This window comes from Notolepis coatsorum, assembly GCF_963971535.1.
Source record: "Notolepis coatsorum genome assembly, contig: SCAFFOLD_381, whole genome shotgun sequence".
NCBI classification, from domain to species: Eukaryota; Metazoa; Chordata; class Actinopteri; order Aulopiformes; family Paralepididae; genus Notolepis; species Notolepis coatsorum.
The window spans coordinates 34,111-52,904 of NW_028169322.1; the positions used below are offsets into that span (position 1 = coordinate 34,111).

At 46.5% G+C, this 18,794-nt stretch overlaps 1 protein-coding gene across 1 annotated transcript in view; it reads left to right on the top strand.

Annotated features, from left to right (window-relative positions):
• casz1 (castor zinc finger 1) overlaps positions 1-18,542 on the top strand; it is a gene marked incomplete at its 5' end in the record, with an annotated part of 48,266 nt that extends 29,724 nt beyond the window's left edge. The window contains 9 exon segments of the mRNA XM_084339575.1: positions 323-386; positions 2,332-2,492; positions 3,021-3,143; positions 3,246-3,575; positions 4,346-4,544; positions 5,520-5,691; positions 9,811-9,959; positions 10,887-11,103; positions 14,747-18,542. Of these exon segments, the coding sequence (XP_084195701.1) occupies positions 323-386; positions 2,332-2,492; positions 3,021-3,143; positions 3,246-3,575; positions 4,346-4,544; positions 5,520-5,691; positions 9,811-9,959; positions 10,887-11,103; positions 14,747-16,026 (2,695 nt within the window).
• Between the last annotated feature and the right edge of the window lie 252 nt (positions 18,543-18,794).

Consider the following 18,794-nt stretch of genomic DNA (forward strand, 5'->3'; position numbering starts at 1 on the left):
CAAAGAGCCATTTTGGCAGCCGGGTGCTACACCAGCATTGATTTATCAAAACCATTACACTTATCACAATTTGCATACCAATTCTTTATGACGACCCCCCCTCCCCCCAACAAACATATTTCTTCATTTCTCTCCGAGAAGGGATGTTTACATAAACCTTCAACTCCAATCTTCCCCCTAACTTACAAGTAGATTCTCATTTCTTGAGAAGCCAGCATTTTTCTTCTTCATTATACACGCGTACACCTTGCCATGATAAATAGTAATATTTACTGTTCTCATGCAAATCCCGACTAAACATTGTTCATTTTCCTTGTTCCAGTAATGAATCAAACGGACACCCCGTACCGGCGAACACCTCCCTTTTATCCTCTCTTATGAATAAGGTAAGATCCATCCATCAACCGCTTTTTCATCCCCAAGACAAATTAGCGAAGGGAGCGCGGAGGGGCCCTGTTTGTTTTTTAATGTTTCACCGCTAATAAGATGAGTTTGTATCATTTAAATTTTCCAGCCATTTTTCACACGGCGTAATTTCCACTGCACCTTCTCACAAATTAATGTAATGAAGCAGTAGCTGACTGCCACGCCAGATATATAGAGATGTTTGTTTTTTGATGAGCTGTTTTGAACCTGCCGTCCATTTTTTCTCCCGTCTTTTCTCTCTCTCTTTCTCTCTCTCTTGCTCTCTCTCTCGCTCACTCTCTCTCTCTATCTCTCTCTCTCTTTTCCCCCAGCCTCCTCCTCCTCCTCCTCTTCGGCTCTCTATTTATTTATGGAGTTAGTAAATTATTTGATTAAAAACTCAGAGGGAAGAGAGGAGAAGAGAAGCCATCACCCCTCATTTTTTACGGAGACTAAATGTTAGGGGATATTCAAATGTGTGTGTTTTTGTGAAGATTAAAGTGGACATTGTTTTAATCATACATCTTGTGTGACTGATACAAATGCTGCTGGGTGTGGGTTCCATTACCTTGATGATTTAGTGACGGATCAGCCACTGCCTCCTCCCCCCCCCCCCCTCCCTCTCTCTTTCCCCTATCCTGGGAGAGAGGGAGACATTCACGGTGACGAGAGGGAATACTGGGAACTGGTAGTGGACTTCGTCACATGGTGCGATAAAAACCACCTGCAGCTAAATGTGGCGAAGACCAAGGAACTGGTTGTGGATCTGGGGAGGAGGAGGAGTGCACCTGTGACCCCTGTTTCCATCAGGGGAGTCGATGTGGACATGGTTGAGGTGTACAAATACCTCGGTGTGCACATCGACAACAAACTGAACGGGTCAAAACACGCAGAGGCACTGTACAAGAAGGGTCAGAGCCGACTCTACTTCCTCAGAAGGCTGAGATCCTTCAATGTCTGTACAAGGATGTTGAGGATGTTGTTCTATGAGTCGGTGGTGGCGGGCGCCTTCTTGTACACTGTGACCTGCTGGGGCAGCGGACTGAGAGCAGGGGACACCAACAGCCTGGATAAGCTGGTCAGGAAGGCCAGTATCGTGGTTGGGGTGGAGCTGGACTCTCTAGCGAGGGTGGCGGAGAGGAGGAGCCTTGCTAAGCTCCAGGCCATCAGGGAAAACCCCTCCCACCCACTATACACAGACTTGGCTGACAGAAGGAGCATGTTCAGTGCTAGGCTCACACTACCCAAATGCAGCACTGAACGGCACAGGAAGTCCTTCATTCCAACAGCCATCAGACTATACAATGCATCACTGTGCCTCACTGCATCACTGAGCACAGAGTGGCAGTTACCATCTTCCTGGACTTAGTTTGAAACAGCACTGTGCAATATTACACCTACTGTAGACCTCAGTATATTTTTACTGTATTTATTTACTGTATATTATATTCCATTTTTATTCTATTTTACTCTACTCTTATCCTAGGCAACTTGATTTGATTCGTTTTATTATTCTAATTCGTGACCTGTTCTGTCTAAATGTTTAAATGTTGAGCGATTTGCAGTGTCAAATTTCCCACAGGATAATAAAAGTATTTCTATTCTATTCTATTCTATTCTATTCTATTCTATTCTATTCACAAGTCATTGAACCCTGACAGGAGAGCGGCTAGATGACCCCTTGTCCTACAGCTTTCCCTTTCATGTCGGCCCATTCATGTCCCTGTTCCAAACCACCACGTCACATAAAGGGTTCACAATCGCCCGCAGTGGATCCTTGGCACACTTGCACACTTGGCCTTCGCTCAAGCGAAAAAGCCAAATGCAATGTCTGGCTGAGGCTGTGAGCTCATACGTATGTTAATGCGAGTCAGCGTGTCTAGCTACCTGCGCTCAGCTAACCCGGCTCTGTGTTTCCCCCCACAGATGTCGCAGGTGAACCCCGGCCTCTTCAGCGCCATGAACCTGAGGACGGACCTGGAGGCCCACGGAGCCGACACCTCGGAGGCGGCCCAGTATCTGAGCCGAGTCATGAAGAGGCCCATACCGGACAGACCCAGCGACATCTGGAGGACATACCTGCGCAGGTACCAGGCGGCTTACAATCACTGGGGCTGGATTCACTTCACTGCAACTTAAATTGAGGGGAAAGGAACGCAGTTAACTGGTTTCAAAAGTGAATATTTATACAGAAAAGAAAACTGAAAATGAAGAAAATCTTATTTTTTGTTCATTTAAAACAGCATGCAATTTTCTGACACATAAGAGGATTTTCAAGCAGCATCCTCCCAGGATGTACTGCTTATCTGAGCACATTATGTACTTAGAGTGTCTCCCAGTATTTAATTTAGTTTATATCCCATATAATTGTATTCAACCTCTTATATACAGTTGTACAGCCCTGGCCTATATTTTATTTCATAATTATATTATTCTATTGTGCTTAACTTAGCTCATATTTGTGCTTAACTTAGCTCATATTTCATTTTATTTTACTCCACCACTTTATTGTATTATCTGTCTGTTAATGTATGTCCAAAGCAAATTCCTTGTATGTGAAAAGTATACTTGGCAATAATGACCTTTCTGATTCTGATTCTGATTCTGATGTTCAGGTTTGACACGGATGACTTCTGCGAGGCGCAGTGTGACTTCCTGCAGAAGGTACACTTCCACTGTGTGGTGGAGGACTGCGGGGCTCTGTTCAGCACTGTGGACGGGGCCATCAAACATGCCAAGTGAGTGACTGACTCAAAAGGTTCATTACTGCACCACCCAAGGTCTTATACGACACATTTCCGTATTTCGAAAGCTCTTCATGGATCCTTGTGTCGTCTCAGCTTCCACCTCAGAGCCACGCTGAAGGTGAAGTCGGAGCCCATGTTCGGCGAGGCCAGGGAGTCCAGCGACGGAGCCCCCCATCTCCAGCCCGCTGCCCCCGTCACCATGGGAAACAACAACAACGCCTCTGTGGACATGGCCAACCTCACCTCCAGCACCGGCTACGGCTCTCCCCCTCCCTCCCTGCTGGCCTGGAAGCAGCTGACGGGCAGCGTGCCTCAGATGCCCGCCTCCATGCCCAACCTGCCGGCCAACTCCCCGCTGGCCACCACCTCTCTGGAGAACGCCAAGCCGCAGTTCAAACCCGGTTTCCTGCAGTTCCAAGACAAGTAGGACACACATCCAATGTGTCTATATATACTACAGTTCTGATGTGAATGTATTTAGTAGTAAGTAGTAGTAGTAGTAGTAGTAGTAGTAGTAGTAGTAGTAGTAGTAGTAGTAGTAGTAGTAGTAGTAGTAGTAGTAGTAGTAATAGTAGTAGTAGTAGTAGTAGTAGTAGTAGTAGTAGTAGTAGTAGTAGTAGTAGTGGTAGTAGTAGTAGTAGTAGTAGTAGTAGTAGTAGTGATAGTAGTAGTAGTAGTAATATAGTAATAGTAGTAGTAGTAGTAGTAGTAGTAGTAGTAGTAGTAGTAGTAGTAGTAGTAGTAGTAGTAGTAGTAGTAGTAGTAGTAGTAGTAGTAGTAGTAGTAGTAGTAGTAGTAGTAGTAGTAGTAGTAGTAGTAGTAGTAGTAGTAGTAGTAGTAGTAGTAGTAGTAGTAGTAGTAGTAGTAGTAGTAGTAGTAGTAGTAGTGTAGTAGTTGTACAGTAGCTAGTAGTGTAGTAGTTGTACAGTAGCTAGTAGTGTAGTAGTTGTACAGTAGCTAGTAGTGTAGTAGTTGTACAGTAGCTAGTCGTTTTATTCAGTCATCACACACAATATAATATGCACATTCCAGACTGTCAACGGTCTTTGATTTTCAGTGACTGAATTTGAACAAACACACTCATATTCTCTCTCTCTCTCTCTCTCTCTCTCTCTCTCTCTCTCTCTCTCTCTCTCTCTCTCTCTCTCTCTCTCTCTCTCTCTCTCTCTCTCTCTCTCTCTCTCTCTGTCCAGCGATCCCTGTTTGGCCACTGACTGCAAGTACTCCAACAAGTTCCACTTCCACTGCTTGTTCGGGAACTGCAAGTACGTGTGTAAGACCTCTGGCAAGGCCGAGTCCCACTGCTTGGACCACATCAACCCCAACAACAACCTGGTCAACGTGCGTGACCAGTTCTCCTACTACCACCTGCAGTGTCTCTGTCCCAACCAGGTGGGTGTCAGCTGATAAAGCCTCAGGCCCGCTGGCCGGGGAGCTCAATCACCAACTGTCATATCCCGGAGTTCTCTAAGCATGAAGTATGCTATCTATTAGACCTGTATTTGAGGTTATTTGACTCAAGGCTTTCACAATCGCTCCCCACCGTCTTCCATCTCCGCGGAGGAAGACAGTCGACTCACCCCCGTAATGCCTGTTTATATGTCAATGATGTCATTTTGACTGGCGCATTCTCCTCTCAGAAAAGGCCAATTTAGCTGATATTACCCAATAAATCATTGTCAGCGGCACAGTAAACAAGGCTGTCTGGAATAAGGGCAGAAATCAGGGGAATGCTTGGCAAATGAAACCTAAATGGCAGCCCCTGCCTGCTCCCACGAGCCCGTATTTGGAGAGCCGTTTAAATGAATTCATTAATGTGTCGAAAATCACCCCTCTCACCAAAAGCTCCCGCCCCCACCCACCCTCCCTTCCTTCTCCTCCCCGCCCTCCCTCTCCTCCACCTCCTGAATGGTGCAGATCTTATTTGGTCCAGTCCTCTGGGACTCGGGGCTCCCAGACAGATGGCGGGTATACAGACATGTTAGAGGGGAGACAGAATAAAGGGTTGGATATCCAGGACCCGACACATGCACAAGGAAACAGAGGCTTTTTTGGAAGATCCACAGTGTAGTGTTATGAAATCAATATCAAACAACTCCATGTAGGTCATGATTACATTTTGATCATTTTGATCACTTGAAACGAGGGCCGCGTGTCGATCATTAAATGACGTGCTGCTTATTCCACGTGAGTCGAGTCGTCCACGTGAGTCGAGTCGACGCGGTCCTCGTTTGAAATTATACACAAATCTCAGTTAATCTTTAAATATTCAACACTGTCTGACTGATAGAACTGGATGTGGTTCGTCTCGGGTTTGGTGGAAACGGCGCGTGACGTTGAGTGTCTTTCTCCCCCTCCTCCGCGCAGCACTGCGAGTTCCGGATGCGGGGCCACTACCATTGTCTGCGACCAGGCTGTTACTTCGTCACCAACATCACCACCAAGCTGCCGTGGCACGTCAAGAAGCACGAGAAGGCAGAGCGCCGCGCCGCCAACGGCTTCAAGTACTTCACCAAGCGGGAGGAGTGTGGTAGGCTGGGTAATATCTGTAATACATACATACTGATGCTGTCCCTCTCAGCCTCTCTCTCTCTCTCTCTCTCTCTCTCTCTCTCTCTCTCTCTCTCTCTCTCTCTCTCTCTCTCTCTCTCTCTCTCTCTGTTTCTCTCTGTCTATCTCTGTCTCTCTCTCACTCTGTCTCTCTCCCTGTGTCTCTCTGTCTCACTCTGTATCTCTGTCTATCTCTGTCTCTCTCTCTGTCTATCTCTGTCTCTCTCTCACTCTGTCTCTTTCTCTGTCTCACTCTGTATCTCTGTCTCTCTCTGTCTCTCTCTGTCTCTCTCTCTCTCTCTCTCTCTCTCTCTCTCTCTCTCTCTCTCTCTCTCTCTCTCTCTCTCTCTCTCTCTCTCTCTCTCTCTCTCACACATTCCCTTTCTGTGTCACTCACTCCCCACCGCCCTCTTTTCCAGCTCCTGGTGGTGTTTTGCCAGGGGGAGATGTATGGGTTCAGGGTGTGAAATCAGGAAAGATGTAGATTGATTTTCAGTAGCCGTTGCGAGCGGATATTCTCTCTCTCTCTGTTTACAGAGGGGGGGGGGCTGCTCCCAGTGTTGGCAAACGCAGTGTCACGCTAACAGAGCGATTCACGTGGCATGAAACAAGTCTGGCTCCTACCTTTTGTTGCAGCGCTTTGCATATGTGGCGTGGCCCCTCCTGTCCCAGAGGTGCGCTGGCCTGCACTGTGCTATGAGCGACAATGAGGTAAAACGGGGGGAAATCACACCCAGGTTTGTTTCCGTCTTCCTTTCGCCCCGTCAGAAATGAGCAATTAGTTTTGTGTTTGTTAATTATCCGGTTTGTCTGGCTCAGCCTGTCTGTTCTCTGAAGCTGCGCCTCACAGCCTCTCACCGCCATCATCGCCCAACAAATGAATTAAAAGTGATCTCTTTTTTTCTTTTCTTTTTTTTTCTTTTACATTTTTTTTTTTTGCTTTTCAGGCCAGACACACACACACAAAGCAAACAAAAACGGGTCCTAAACAGCTGTTTTTCGTCCCCCACAGCCTGATCTGGCCTGTTGTATTGTTTCCAGCACAGGGAGAAAAACACAGAGGATTAGCAGCGCTAGTACTCCAGTCATAAAGAATTGATGGGTTACCGGTATCCATGGCAGCGACATTAAACCGAGCCCTGGCGGTGTTACCTGCCTCCTCGCTCACAAAAGGCCCTTCGTGTCGCAGGGGTTACTGTTATTTGCTCAACTTTGTGCGTTTAAAGCATTGTGTGTACAAAAGCTTTTTGATGACACCGTCGTTGTTTTGCCCTTGACTGGGTGCCATGGTTACGGACATGCTAGCACCTGCCCAGCATGTTACTCTTTCAATTATTTCTGGCCTGCTTTTATATAATGATATTTGATTAACCGGGCACAAAAAGAGAACATTCATTTAATTTGAAATTGTAAAGCAATTAGAGCACGGAGCGCTTTAAAACAGGGGGAAAAGAGGGGTGAGAAACCAGACAGCAGCCACAATAGCAGACAAGAAAGGAATGACAACAATGGGGGAGATTTTGAAATATGAATTTAATATGGGAATAATTGTATATTTACTTTGGTTTGCAGGGGTGCATTATTGGCCCTTGGAATATGAGAATTTATTTATGTAAATTCCTAATTGAATAAAGTATGTCGGTGTAATAAAAGAGCTCCACAGGTTTAGTCCAGAGAAGCCCAGACTTGCTCAGTGTGACATCGGAGTGATCTAATATTCCTCCTACGTGAGACTCGGAAACACTTTGAGACGCCATCCCTCTTTTGTCCCAGACCTGTGTCAACGTGTGTCAAAGTTGTATCACAAAACGGGAAAAGGAAAGAATTATGAATCTGAAAATGCATTTCTCTGTTTGTTTTTCACATCACACATCACACACACTCGAGTCCCAACCGACACCGGTGCCGGCCTCAGCACAGGGAGCGGGTGTTGACGTCTATAATTGTCTGGGAGTAAAGCCATTAACGCACGTGAACTACGCTTGGTCGAATAATCCAATAGCCTTTTTAATCGACAAATCGGTAGAAATCACTTTCCCATATTGTTCTGAAAATTAATGCAGTCACACAGGCAGACCTCATTAAATATAGCGTTTATTAAAGACAACAGCATATATATTAATGTAAGTGATGCCAGACATGTGCTCATAATGTTTCAAGAAGTAACTCATTATGCAAGAAGACTAATACGCAACAAAATCTTTTTTTTTACATCTGAACCCTTCAGATTAACACTTCCGGCGCTAAACAGCAGAGGGCGATGTGGCCCTTCAGCGCCAGTGCTTTATCCAATGTAGGATAGGACTTATTTGCGAGTGCTTAAAATATATCAAATATAATAGCAATAGATATAAATAATACAGTGATCGTCAATGAGTTGCTTCCAGTCAACATGCACGAAACAGATAATTTTTTCATACATACATTTCCGTTTTATACCGTGATGAATATCAATATATTTCTAGAGCGTTCTGTCTCATCTCAATAAACTCCAGCAAATCGAGCTTCAATGTATTTCGTTAGAAATCATGCCATTTGTCACTTGATCTATGAATCGTTTTCAAATAAACGCTAGATTATTGATATTATATGTGTCCTCATGCACGAACAGAAGCAGGGTCTGAAAAAACGCTTCTCCGTACTTTGGTCAGCGCGAACCTCACACACACACAAGCGTGTGCGCACGCTCCAATGGCGGTGAAAGGAACATCTTATTAACCCAAGATTCGTAACATAAAGTCCTTACCTCACTTCTGATGTCCTGCAAAAAGATTAATCCAATTCCTGATCGCCATTCCAAATATTGATCGATTATTGATCCAACGTTATATATCCAAAACACATAATCCACGCTGCTCCGAGTGTCCCCAGTCAATGTGTTATAACGATACTGCATGCCCGAGAAGTAAAACCTGGACCGGACCTCTTAGATCGATGCACAGCCCCAGCCAGAGGGATTCCAATGATGTGCAATACCATCCGGGAGACGATGGGCGGCGGTATTTGCCCTTTGCGAGCTTAGACCCATTCCCAATGATAACGTCAGGCTGGATGGATGAAAAATGAATGGATATAGCGAATAAAAGAAATATCGATTAAAACCAGAGATTTCTCGGGTTTGGCCTCCAAAGGGTTAACCGAATCAGCCAATTTTTTTACCATATCAGCCCATTTATTATTATAATTTTTTGGGCTTTCTGTATTTTTCACCCATCCCAATTTAGTCGTTATGCCAATTCCCTTCCTGGTCATTGTGTGCATTGCCCCACTGTCGGCCTGGGGAGGGTGTAGAACTACCACATGCCTCCTCCGATACATGTGGAGTTGCCAGCCGCTTCTTTTCACCTGACAGTGAGGAGTTTCACTGGGGGAACGTAATGCGTGCGGAGGTTCACGCTATCTCCCCCAGATCCCCTCCCTGCTGAACAGGCACCGACCAGTAGGAGTCGCAGTTTACAACAACCAGGACACATACCCCACCGGCTTCCTACCCGCTAATACTGCCAATTGTGTTAGTAGGGACGACTGACCAAGCCGGAGGTACCGCTGACAGCTGGATTCGATCCCAGAGTCTCTGCGGTGGTAGGCGAGTGCTTAGTCCACTGCGCTACCCAGATGCCCATATCAGCCCATTTTAACCATAATTATTGGTCCATTTTTAACCGTTTTGAATCGTATCAGTTTGTTTTGATATTCTTTGAACATCCCATGTATCTGCAGTTGAAAAGTCAATCCAAATCACTTTGAGTGTGAATTAGCCAGGAGTAACTGGTATGCATGTCATTGTCATATAGACCTTAAATACATCACCAAAAAGTACTCAACCTCGCCAGTCCTTAAACGGTAACGGTTAGAAATAGGGCTAGGGGTAAAAAATTCTCAGCTTACCCTTAAACTCAAACCCCCAACGCCTTCCCACCCGCGTGGGAAGTCGTGTTCGTAGGGACGTCTGACCAAGCTGGAAGTACCACTACCGGGGATGGAACCCGGGTCTCTGCTTTTACCTCTACTTTTAGGAGCTCCCTCTGAAACTATGACTCGACTGAACTAAGTGGCCTCATTGTAAAAGGAGTAACCAGGTTGCCTGTTTATGTCTGGTTGTTTGCAGGCTGCAAGTACAACCAGGTGAACAGCCACTTCCACTGCATCCGCGAGGGCTGCCACTTCTCCTTCCTGCTCAAACACCAGATGACATCACACGCTCGCAAGCACATGAGGAGGATGCTGGGAAAGAACTTTGACAGAGTTCCATCACAGGTACCAAGACACGTCGCACTACTACACACATGCACGCGCGCGCGCACACACACACACGCGCACACACACACACACACACACGCACGCACACACACACACACACACACACGCACACACACACACACACACACACAGCTGTTACCTGTTCTCAAAAGTATCATTACATTAGAAAAATGGGTAGGTACAGTAGTTTCCATGAAACCGGTCCTGATTTGCATAGTGTGATATCAGGTTTTAACATTTATCATTCCACTTCCTGTTCCTTGGGTCTACTGTGGATGGGCCGTCTGTAGAACCTGTGGTGACAAGCAATGATGAATGGCATGTGAAAATTCCTTTTGTTATATTTATTCAACATTCATAGGCCTAACCTCCGCGGTATGTACAGTATGCGGGTGAGAGATGTATACATGTGGAAGTTCTTGTTCCACATACTCTTTCTCACCAAGGTTAGGCCTTCTCTTCTCAAGTAATGCCGGTCGAATGCCAGAAACACTTACAGCAAAGCATTATGATTACGTGTCACACGTCTGCCCGGCATGTGTTTGTAACGAACCAAAAGAGTTTCATGTGTTGTTGTTTTTTATTTTTTATTAATAGTTTGAAACACAAAACAGCTCAACATAAATACAGTACAATACAGACAAAACAAAACACACAAACATAGTACAATACAGACAAAACAAAACAAAACACACTAACAAATGGGGGGGGGGGGGGGTGCAGATCAAACACTTCTACATTCAGTCATACAGTCTATTCTCTAGATAATTATGTCCTTCCTTATAAAGATCCAGGGACCATCCTCCCCATGGTCATATTCAGCGGGCGTTGAAGCTGCTCGTTCCATTGTCAATAGGTCCATGCGTGCGTTTGTAACGAACCATAAGACATATCAGTCACCACCGTGTCAACCTTGACTTCCAGGCGATGCCCCACGGTCAGAGGGGGGAGGACATGCACATGTCAGGCATGACCTCTGGGATGTCTGGCCAGCACGGCTTCTCCAGCATGATGGAGGAGACGGACGACTACATGGACTACATGGGCGGAGCGGGCAGCCCTCTGGGCCTCTCCTCGGAGTCCTCCAACCAGGACCGCAGCTGCACCAGCACCCCTGTGGGCAACGAGGGCTCTCCATCAGGTGAGTTCCCCAGGACAGAGTGGGGGATTAGTACGGAGTAGCTGGTGCACCTGTGTGTGAGATGGACCGTTAAAAGCTCCGCTATGTAGGTTTGGGAAGATGACCAAAACATTTACTTTTTTTTTATCCACTTTTTCTCATAATTTTTTCAATTTTTCTCCCATCCCAATTTAGCCGTGCCAATTCTCCCCTCCCCTGTCTTGATCGTTGCTCGCATGTGCCCCCCACTGGCCGGTTGTAGGGAGGATAGAAGCCCATCACATGTCCCCTCCGATACATGTGGAGGCAGCCAGTCGCATCTTTTCACCTGCCAGCGCGGACTCTCATTGGCGAGGAGTAACGTGTGGGAGGCTCACACTGCCCCCGCCATTTTCCTGTCTTTTGCTGTGCAGGCACCCTGACCGACCTGTAGGAGTCGCTGTTCACAACGACCAGACTACCACCCATTGACTTCCCTCCCGCTAACTCTGCCAATTGAGTCAGTATGACGGCCGGCCCAAGCCGGAGGCAACGCTGACAGCCGGATTCGATACCGGTGTATCTTGCGTTGGTGACGAGCGCAATGTCCGCTGCGCCACCCAGCCGCTCCAAAATATTTACCTTGAGAATCATTTGTTTCAAATTCTTAGAACGTGTTTCCTAATTTCAAGAAGTGGTTTTCTGGATTCAGCCGGTGTTTCCTCGGATTTAGTTCTCTTCTTGGGACACTTGATTTTATACCTGTGCGCAGGACGATATTGAATACTAAGAGTGCATTAACCCTTTCACTACCACACTACCAAAGGGTTAACCCTTTCACGGCGACAATACAGAAGGTTAACCCTTTCACTGCCACACAACAAAGGGTTAACCCTTTCACTACCACACTACAGAAGGTTAACCTTTCACTACCACACTACAGACGGTTACCGTCTATAGTGTGGTAGTGAAAGGTTAACCTTCTGTAGTGTGGTAGTGAAAGGGTTAAAAAGTAGTATGTTGTTGAACCATGATCGCACGGCCCATGTCTCTCATGTCATCCAATCCCAGCATTATTATTCTATAGTCATGCATTTCCTCAGAGTTAAAAACAGTCAGTCAGTTGGTTAACCGTCTGTAGTGTGGTGGTGAAATGTTAACCTTCTGTAGTGTGGTAGGGAAAGGGTTAAAAAGCAAACAGTGCAGTATGTTGTTAAACCATGATCGCACGGCCCATGTCTCTCACGTCATCCCATCCCAGCATTATTATTCTATAGTCATGCAGTTAAAAACAGTCAGTCAAGGTCGGCCGGTTAGCGCAGCGGACTAAGCGTCTGTCTACCACCACAGAGACAGTGGGATCGAATCCAGCTGTGGTGCTTCCGGGTTGGCCGACCGTCCATACTGACACAATTCGCAGTGTTAGCGGGTGGGAAGCCGGTGAGGGTGGGTCCTGGTCGTTGTAAACAGCGACTCCTACAGTTCGGTCGGGGCGCCTGCACAGCAAGGGAAGGATCTAGGAGAGGTAGTGTGACCTTCCACATGTTACACTCCCCCAGTGAGAGTCCACGCTGCCAGGTGAAAAGAAGCGGTGGGATGGCTACACATGTGTCGGAGGAAGCATGTGATAGTCTCCGCCCTCCCGGACCGACGGTAGGGGGTGGAGTGAGCAACGACCAGGAAGGGGATTGGGAATTGGCATAACGACTAACATTGGGATGGGAGAAACACGGAAAAAGAAGGGATAAGATAATAATAAAAAATTAAATAAAAAGTCAGTCAGTGGCTTTAATGAGCGATCAATCATAATGTAGGAGGTATATATTGATATTCCCGTGTTCCCTTATAGTCACCCAGGCCATCCTCCATAAATCATAAATTTTCCTACTTTAATGGTTTGAGTTATTGCTCTGTGTCTACTATATTACACTTCCTTTTCACCTGAAAGCCATCCCTGTGAGACAGACCTATGTCTATTGAAGCACTTTACTGTAGTGAATTGACCCATCTCAAGCTCCGCCCTACTTTCTTGACCCTCCAATCACAACCGTTGTTTTGAGCTAAGAGAGGGCGGAGCTTGGGATCAGTCTTGTTTTTCTGAGACATTCTGCTCTGCTTTTCTTCTCTTGCCGTCACTCAATGATTTTCACATTTCTTCATGTGTTGCCAATATGATTCACGACTCTCATAGTTGTTGCTTTTGGCTGGTGTTTGGTTACTTGTCTTGATTCAGCTTCATTTTGTATCATTCTCTTATCTTTTCCTCCTTTTTACCTCCCATCCCTGTGTGTGTTTGTGTGTGTGTGTGTGCGTGTGTGTGTGCGTGTGTGTCTGTCGTTGGGTCCCTTGTTTTTTGTGTCTTCCTGCCTGTCTGTCTGTGTCCTTCCTCTCTGTCCGTCTGTCCTCCACCTTCCCTGGTCAACCTGCCCCTCCAGGACAAGGCTACCTCGTCACCTCCTCCGCTCCCTCCACCCCCGCTGACACTAGCGCTCCCCAAAACGCTCCTCCTCCTCCTCCTCCCCCACCACCACCACCTCCTCCTCCTCTTCCTCAGCCCGGCTACCAGTCCCAGGCCCCGCCACCCCTCTCCCCCGCCCTCCTCCGCCCTTCCCTCTCCTCACTCCCATACCTCCTCTCTCCATCCTGTCTGTCATACTCCCTGCTCAGCGCCTCTCTGGGAGCCACGCGGAGTGTTGTCATGCCAACCAACACACCAGCTTTCAGCCCCATCATTGCCACTCCGTCTGCGGTTAAAAATGACGTCCCTATAGTGCAGGATGCTGCAGGTACTTATCCCCGGCGCAAACCGACACTGCAGCTGTCACTGTCAATAGAGTCCAGTTATAGTGTGTTATCAACTCTCACTCTGCGCTACTGATGTGGGGGGAAGGGGACGAGAGGGAACTTGAAGCATGCAACATGTATAGACAGTGTGGAGAAATGCATGCCTTACTGGGATTGGGTTAAACAACAGGGCATCTCGCAGAGGCAAATGTAGGTAATTAACTCCTAGCGTTAAAGCCATTTTCCCCGAGGTCACACCAAGTGCTCCGTTCTCTCACCTTCCCCACTCAAGTTTTTACTCGTGTGTTCCGCTCTCCGGTATTTACAAGGCTTGGGAGAGACGGTGCAGTAAATCCAGCACCTGTAGTCCAAAGTCTTGGCCTTGTTTAGCCTCCATTAACAGGACTGCATCAATGGCCTCTTATTTTAATCACGGCCTGGAGTTTTATCGGGGCCCCACCGCTTCCTGTCGCATTGGAAACGGGGATCACATCATTAGCACTGACCCCAGGGTGGCAGGGAAGGTGGGCGCCCCCTCGTAAAACAACACCGAGATAAGAGGGACGGTTAAGACCCACAGCTCCGCCTCTGTTCGGAGGCTGTAGACACCCTGTAAAAGTGTCATGTTCCTTTTAGCAACAAAGTCAATCTATCATTTCCCCCCCTCCTCCTCCTTTAATCATTGTGGGAATTAGGAATATAAAAAAAGAAACATTCTGTGTAGTGTGTATGCTTACTCAGCTGCAAACCACTTCTGGCTGAGTATGGAGGCATATTAGAGTTTGAACCGATATGATCCCCGTCATGTAAATAGCTTGTTGTGGGTAGATGTTGCATTGAGTGCTGATCGATTAGGATTTAACGTTCTCGCTCCCCTTTTTGTCCCCCGCCCCCTTCATAGGCAACACCATCTCCATCCCCACGGCCACCGGCGCCAAGAAGCGATTCTGGATCATCGAGGACATGTCCCCCTTCGGCAAGCGGCGCAAGACGGCGTCGTCGCGCAAGATGCTGGACGAGGGGATGATGCTGGAGGGCTTCCGCCGCTACGACCTGTACGAGGACTGCAAGGACCCCGCCTGCCAGTTCTCCCTCAAGGTCACCCACTACCACTGCACGCGCGAGAACTGCGGCTACAAGTTCTGCGGGCGCACCCACATGTACAAGCACGCGCAGCACCACGACCGCGTGGACAACCTGGTCCTGGACGACTTCAAGCGCTTCAAGTCCTCCCTGAGCTGCAACTTCCCCGACTGCCAGTTCTCCGGCAACAGCACCCACTTCCACTGCCTGCGCTGCGGCTTCCGCTGCACGGACAGCACCAAGGTGACGGCGCACCGCAAGCACCACGGCAAGCAGGACGTCATCACCGCCGCCGGCTTCTGCCAGTTCAGCTCCAGCGCCGACTGCGAGGTGGCAGACTGCAAATACAAGCTCAAGTGCTCGCACTTCCACTGCACCTTCCCGGAGTGCAAGCACACAGTGGTGGGCATGTCCCAGATGGACTCCCACAAGCGCAAGCACGAGAAGCAGGAGCGGGGCGAGATGCCGTCCGTCTCCCCCATTCAGGAGATGCGTCACCTGGGCGGAGGCATGTCTGTGGTCCCGCCGGCCTCCATGGGTCTTCCTTCTCCTCCCCCCGTCGGCTTCCACGGGATGTCCCACGGCAACAACGCTCCCTCCATGCTCTACCCGCCGGGCGGCATGGTGTCGGAGTACAGCCACCCGTACACTTCCTCCATTAACCTGGACAGCTCCCTCAACCTGGGCACTGACGCCAGCAGCTCGCTGTTCTTCCTGAAGAACGCGGCCGGCCTGGGCCTCAGCGACTCGCTGGACCTCAGCAAGAAGACGTACCGCGACTCGCCCCCCAGGGTCGTGACCTCCACGCCCAACCCCCCCGCGCCCCCAGTGTGCCTGTCGGCGCCTCAGGACGACACCACGGGGACATCCGGCGACGCCGAGGACGACATGTCGCCAGAGGAGGAGCCCAACGCAGAGGAGGAGGAGGAAGAGGAGGAGGAGGAGGAGGAGGAGCTGGCAGAGGAGGACCTCAACACTGACTCGTATGAAGACTCCAATGCCGAGCCTGACGGAGAGAAGGACAATGGCGCGAGTTTGGGTGCTTCCGTTAACCACACTGATACTTCCCAACTGGAAAAGCAAGAGGCCGACCCTTGAATTAAATCCTGAGTGTACAGGAACTGAAGAATCCTGTGTGTACTATGAACAAACAGAAATGAAAGTGGCCTCGTTCATCATGGTTAGAGACAGTCAAGATGACAACACGAAGACAACAACAACAACAACATGGAAAAATGATGGCCCAAAATGATTTATTGTGATGTTTACAAGATGACCAACATTATTAATTCAATTATGCATTAAAAAATGAACGGAGACACAAAGAATCGGGGCCCTCTTTTCCACACGCAAAGGGAGGGGCAGCAATGTAAACATTTGACTACACATCAGTGTGCGTGCATGTTTGACTTTAATTTATTTTTATTTTTATTTTATTTTGTTTTCACTTTTATGTGTGTGAAAAAAATAATGATAATAAGAAAAAAAAACGAAAAAAACTAAATCTCTCTATATAACTATATGTAAGTGTGTGCGTGTGTGTGCGTGTGTGTGTGTGTGTGTGTGTGTGTGTGTGTGTGAACGTTGCTACTGTATACAAAGGAAGTTGCCGATGCAGGCTATGAGCCGCGGGCCCTGGTCACTTAGAAAAGGGAAAATGAATCTTTGAGGAGGAATATGTAACAGAATGTGTTCAAACATTTGATCCTTTTTTCTGTATTATTAATATTATTATTATTATTATACATTGAGAGGGAAAGGGGTCTGTACACGTCTCTCTCTCCACCCGTTGCAAGGTGTTTGTTTAATTCTGACATGTAGAATTGATCAGTGACTGTGATTGTCTGGGCTGCGAATGGCGACCCTCGACAAGCATTGCTATCAGTATATACAGTTGTCTCTCTCTCTCTCTCTCTCTCTCTCTCTCTCTCTCTCTCTCTCTCTCTCTCTCTCTCTCTCCCCACCCACTGACATTCTGCTAGGCCACGTCCCTAGCACCAAAAACCAAGCTTGCCCCTGTAATGTTGTCCCCTCACCCCCACCCATGTTGAGGAATCAAGTTTGTGTATGGATAGTGCACTTTTATATTAGCTGAAGATGATGACGATGATGATTACGATAATGATTACGATGATGATGATAGATACTTCAACATATATTTAAAAAAAATATTTTTGTTACCATTTGCATCATTGCATTACAATTTCGTTCTACGTTGTGTTGCATATCGATTTGTAAAGCAAGCAAGGTCATTACTAATGACCGATGGCGTGTGGGGGGGGGGGAAGACGAGTCACTCAGATGCAATGAGGGAGTGTGTTTTATGTCATGAAATGAAATGTACAGACCGAAAATGACGTCTCAAACGGCATTTTTCTTTTGTTCTTTTGTTCTTTTCCATTCACTATGGCTGTGGTTGAGCTCCTATTGTAAACGGTTTTTATTTAATATTTATGTGACCTTGCAATGAGAAATTTTTAGGGTGTTATTGCACTTTTTAGGTTAATTTTTACCTTCTGAAAAAAAATATGACATATATCTTTTAAACAGGGAATTTTTGCTTTAAGATGTTTTTAGTTCACTTTTGCTTTGATGCACAAGATAGATGTTAGTGTGACAAAAGAACTGTTGTTCTGTGATTTTATTATTTAAAGTAAGAAGACTTATTTGCTTCTGTGATTGGACGGTTTTAAAGAAAAGAAAAAGAAAGAAAAAAAGAAATGAAACGGCCTCACCCCGGAACACGACGAGAAACACTAAAATACAAACTGTTATTTAAATCGATTCTTTCAAATAACTGATACTGTAGTACTAAAAATTACAAAACGGTCAAAAAAACCACCCCTCAGGTTTTCCATGGAGTGAATGTGGAGCTGAGGAGTGGTCATAATTGTGATGATGAGTTTTCTCCTGAAACCAATAATCCTCATATAGGATACAATGTGTGTAGATGATGATGATCCTCCAGATATTGTTTTGAGAAGACAAGGAAGGAGAAGAAGGAGAAGACACAAAAAGGCTGTACAGTATTTTCTCTCTGTATAAAAATAACTATATATGAACAAAATGCTCTTTGATGATCAGCTTCCTTTAAAAAGAAGGAGAAAAAAGGAGAAAGGACTAATAAAGGTTTAAAAATTGAAATAGCCTCACCATAGTTTGCTTGTGTGTGTGACCTGTTTTGTTTTTATTGTTGTTATATACTATATATTTTTTATCATTATTTTACCCCCAGTTTAGATTTCCAGAAGAGATTAGAGTCCTGGTTGTTCATAGCACTGGCAGTAAATATTTTTTTTTTCTTTTTTTTTTACATTGTCATTTTTGCATCAGAATTTTGTTTTCCTCGCCCCCAAAAGATGTTTAAAGCTCATATAAGAACTCATTGATTTGAATTCATTCATGGATTATTTAACAAACTTGTTTTATTCATTTCCGTTTTGTCATTTATTTTGTGTGTGCTTTTTCTTTTTTTTCTTTTTTTATTGAAATTCTTGATTTCTATTTACTTTGCTGTGGGCATGCCTCGCCTCACAGAGCGAGACGTCTCCCCAAGCAGCGTATTTACTTTTATTTTTGTTTTGTTTTCTGCTACATTGTTGAAATAGCTATCAGAGGTGGGGTGGGGATGGATTGGGCGGGCTGGGAGACTTTGTGCACTTGAATACAGTTGATGTGTGTGCGTGCGTGTGTAAAATAGCAGGATTTGTAAAAAGTTGAAAATAAAGAAACTCTAATTATTCTACCGATACATATGTACTGCTTGATAGTGCTTTAGCCTGAGGACATTTTGGGGTATTGTGCAGAGATGGTGCTGGTGGGACTTAGCCACCAGGGGAGGGGGGGGGGGGGGGGGTTAAACCGAC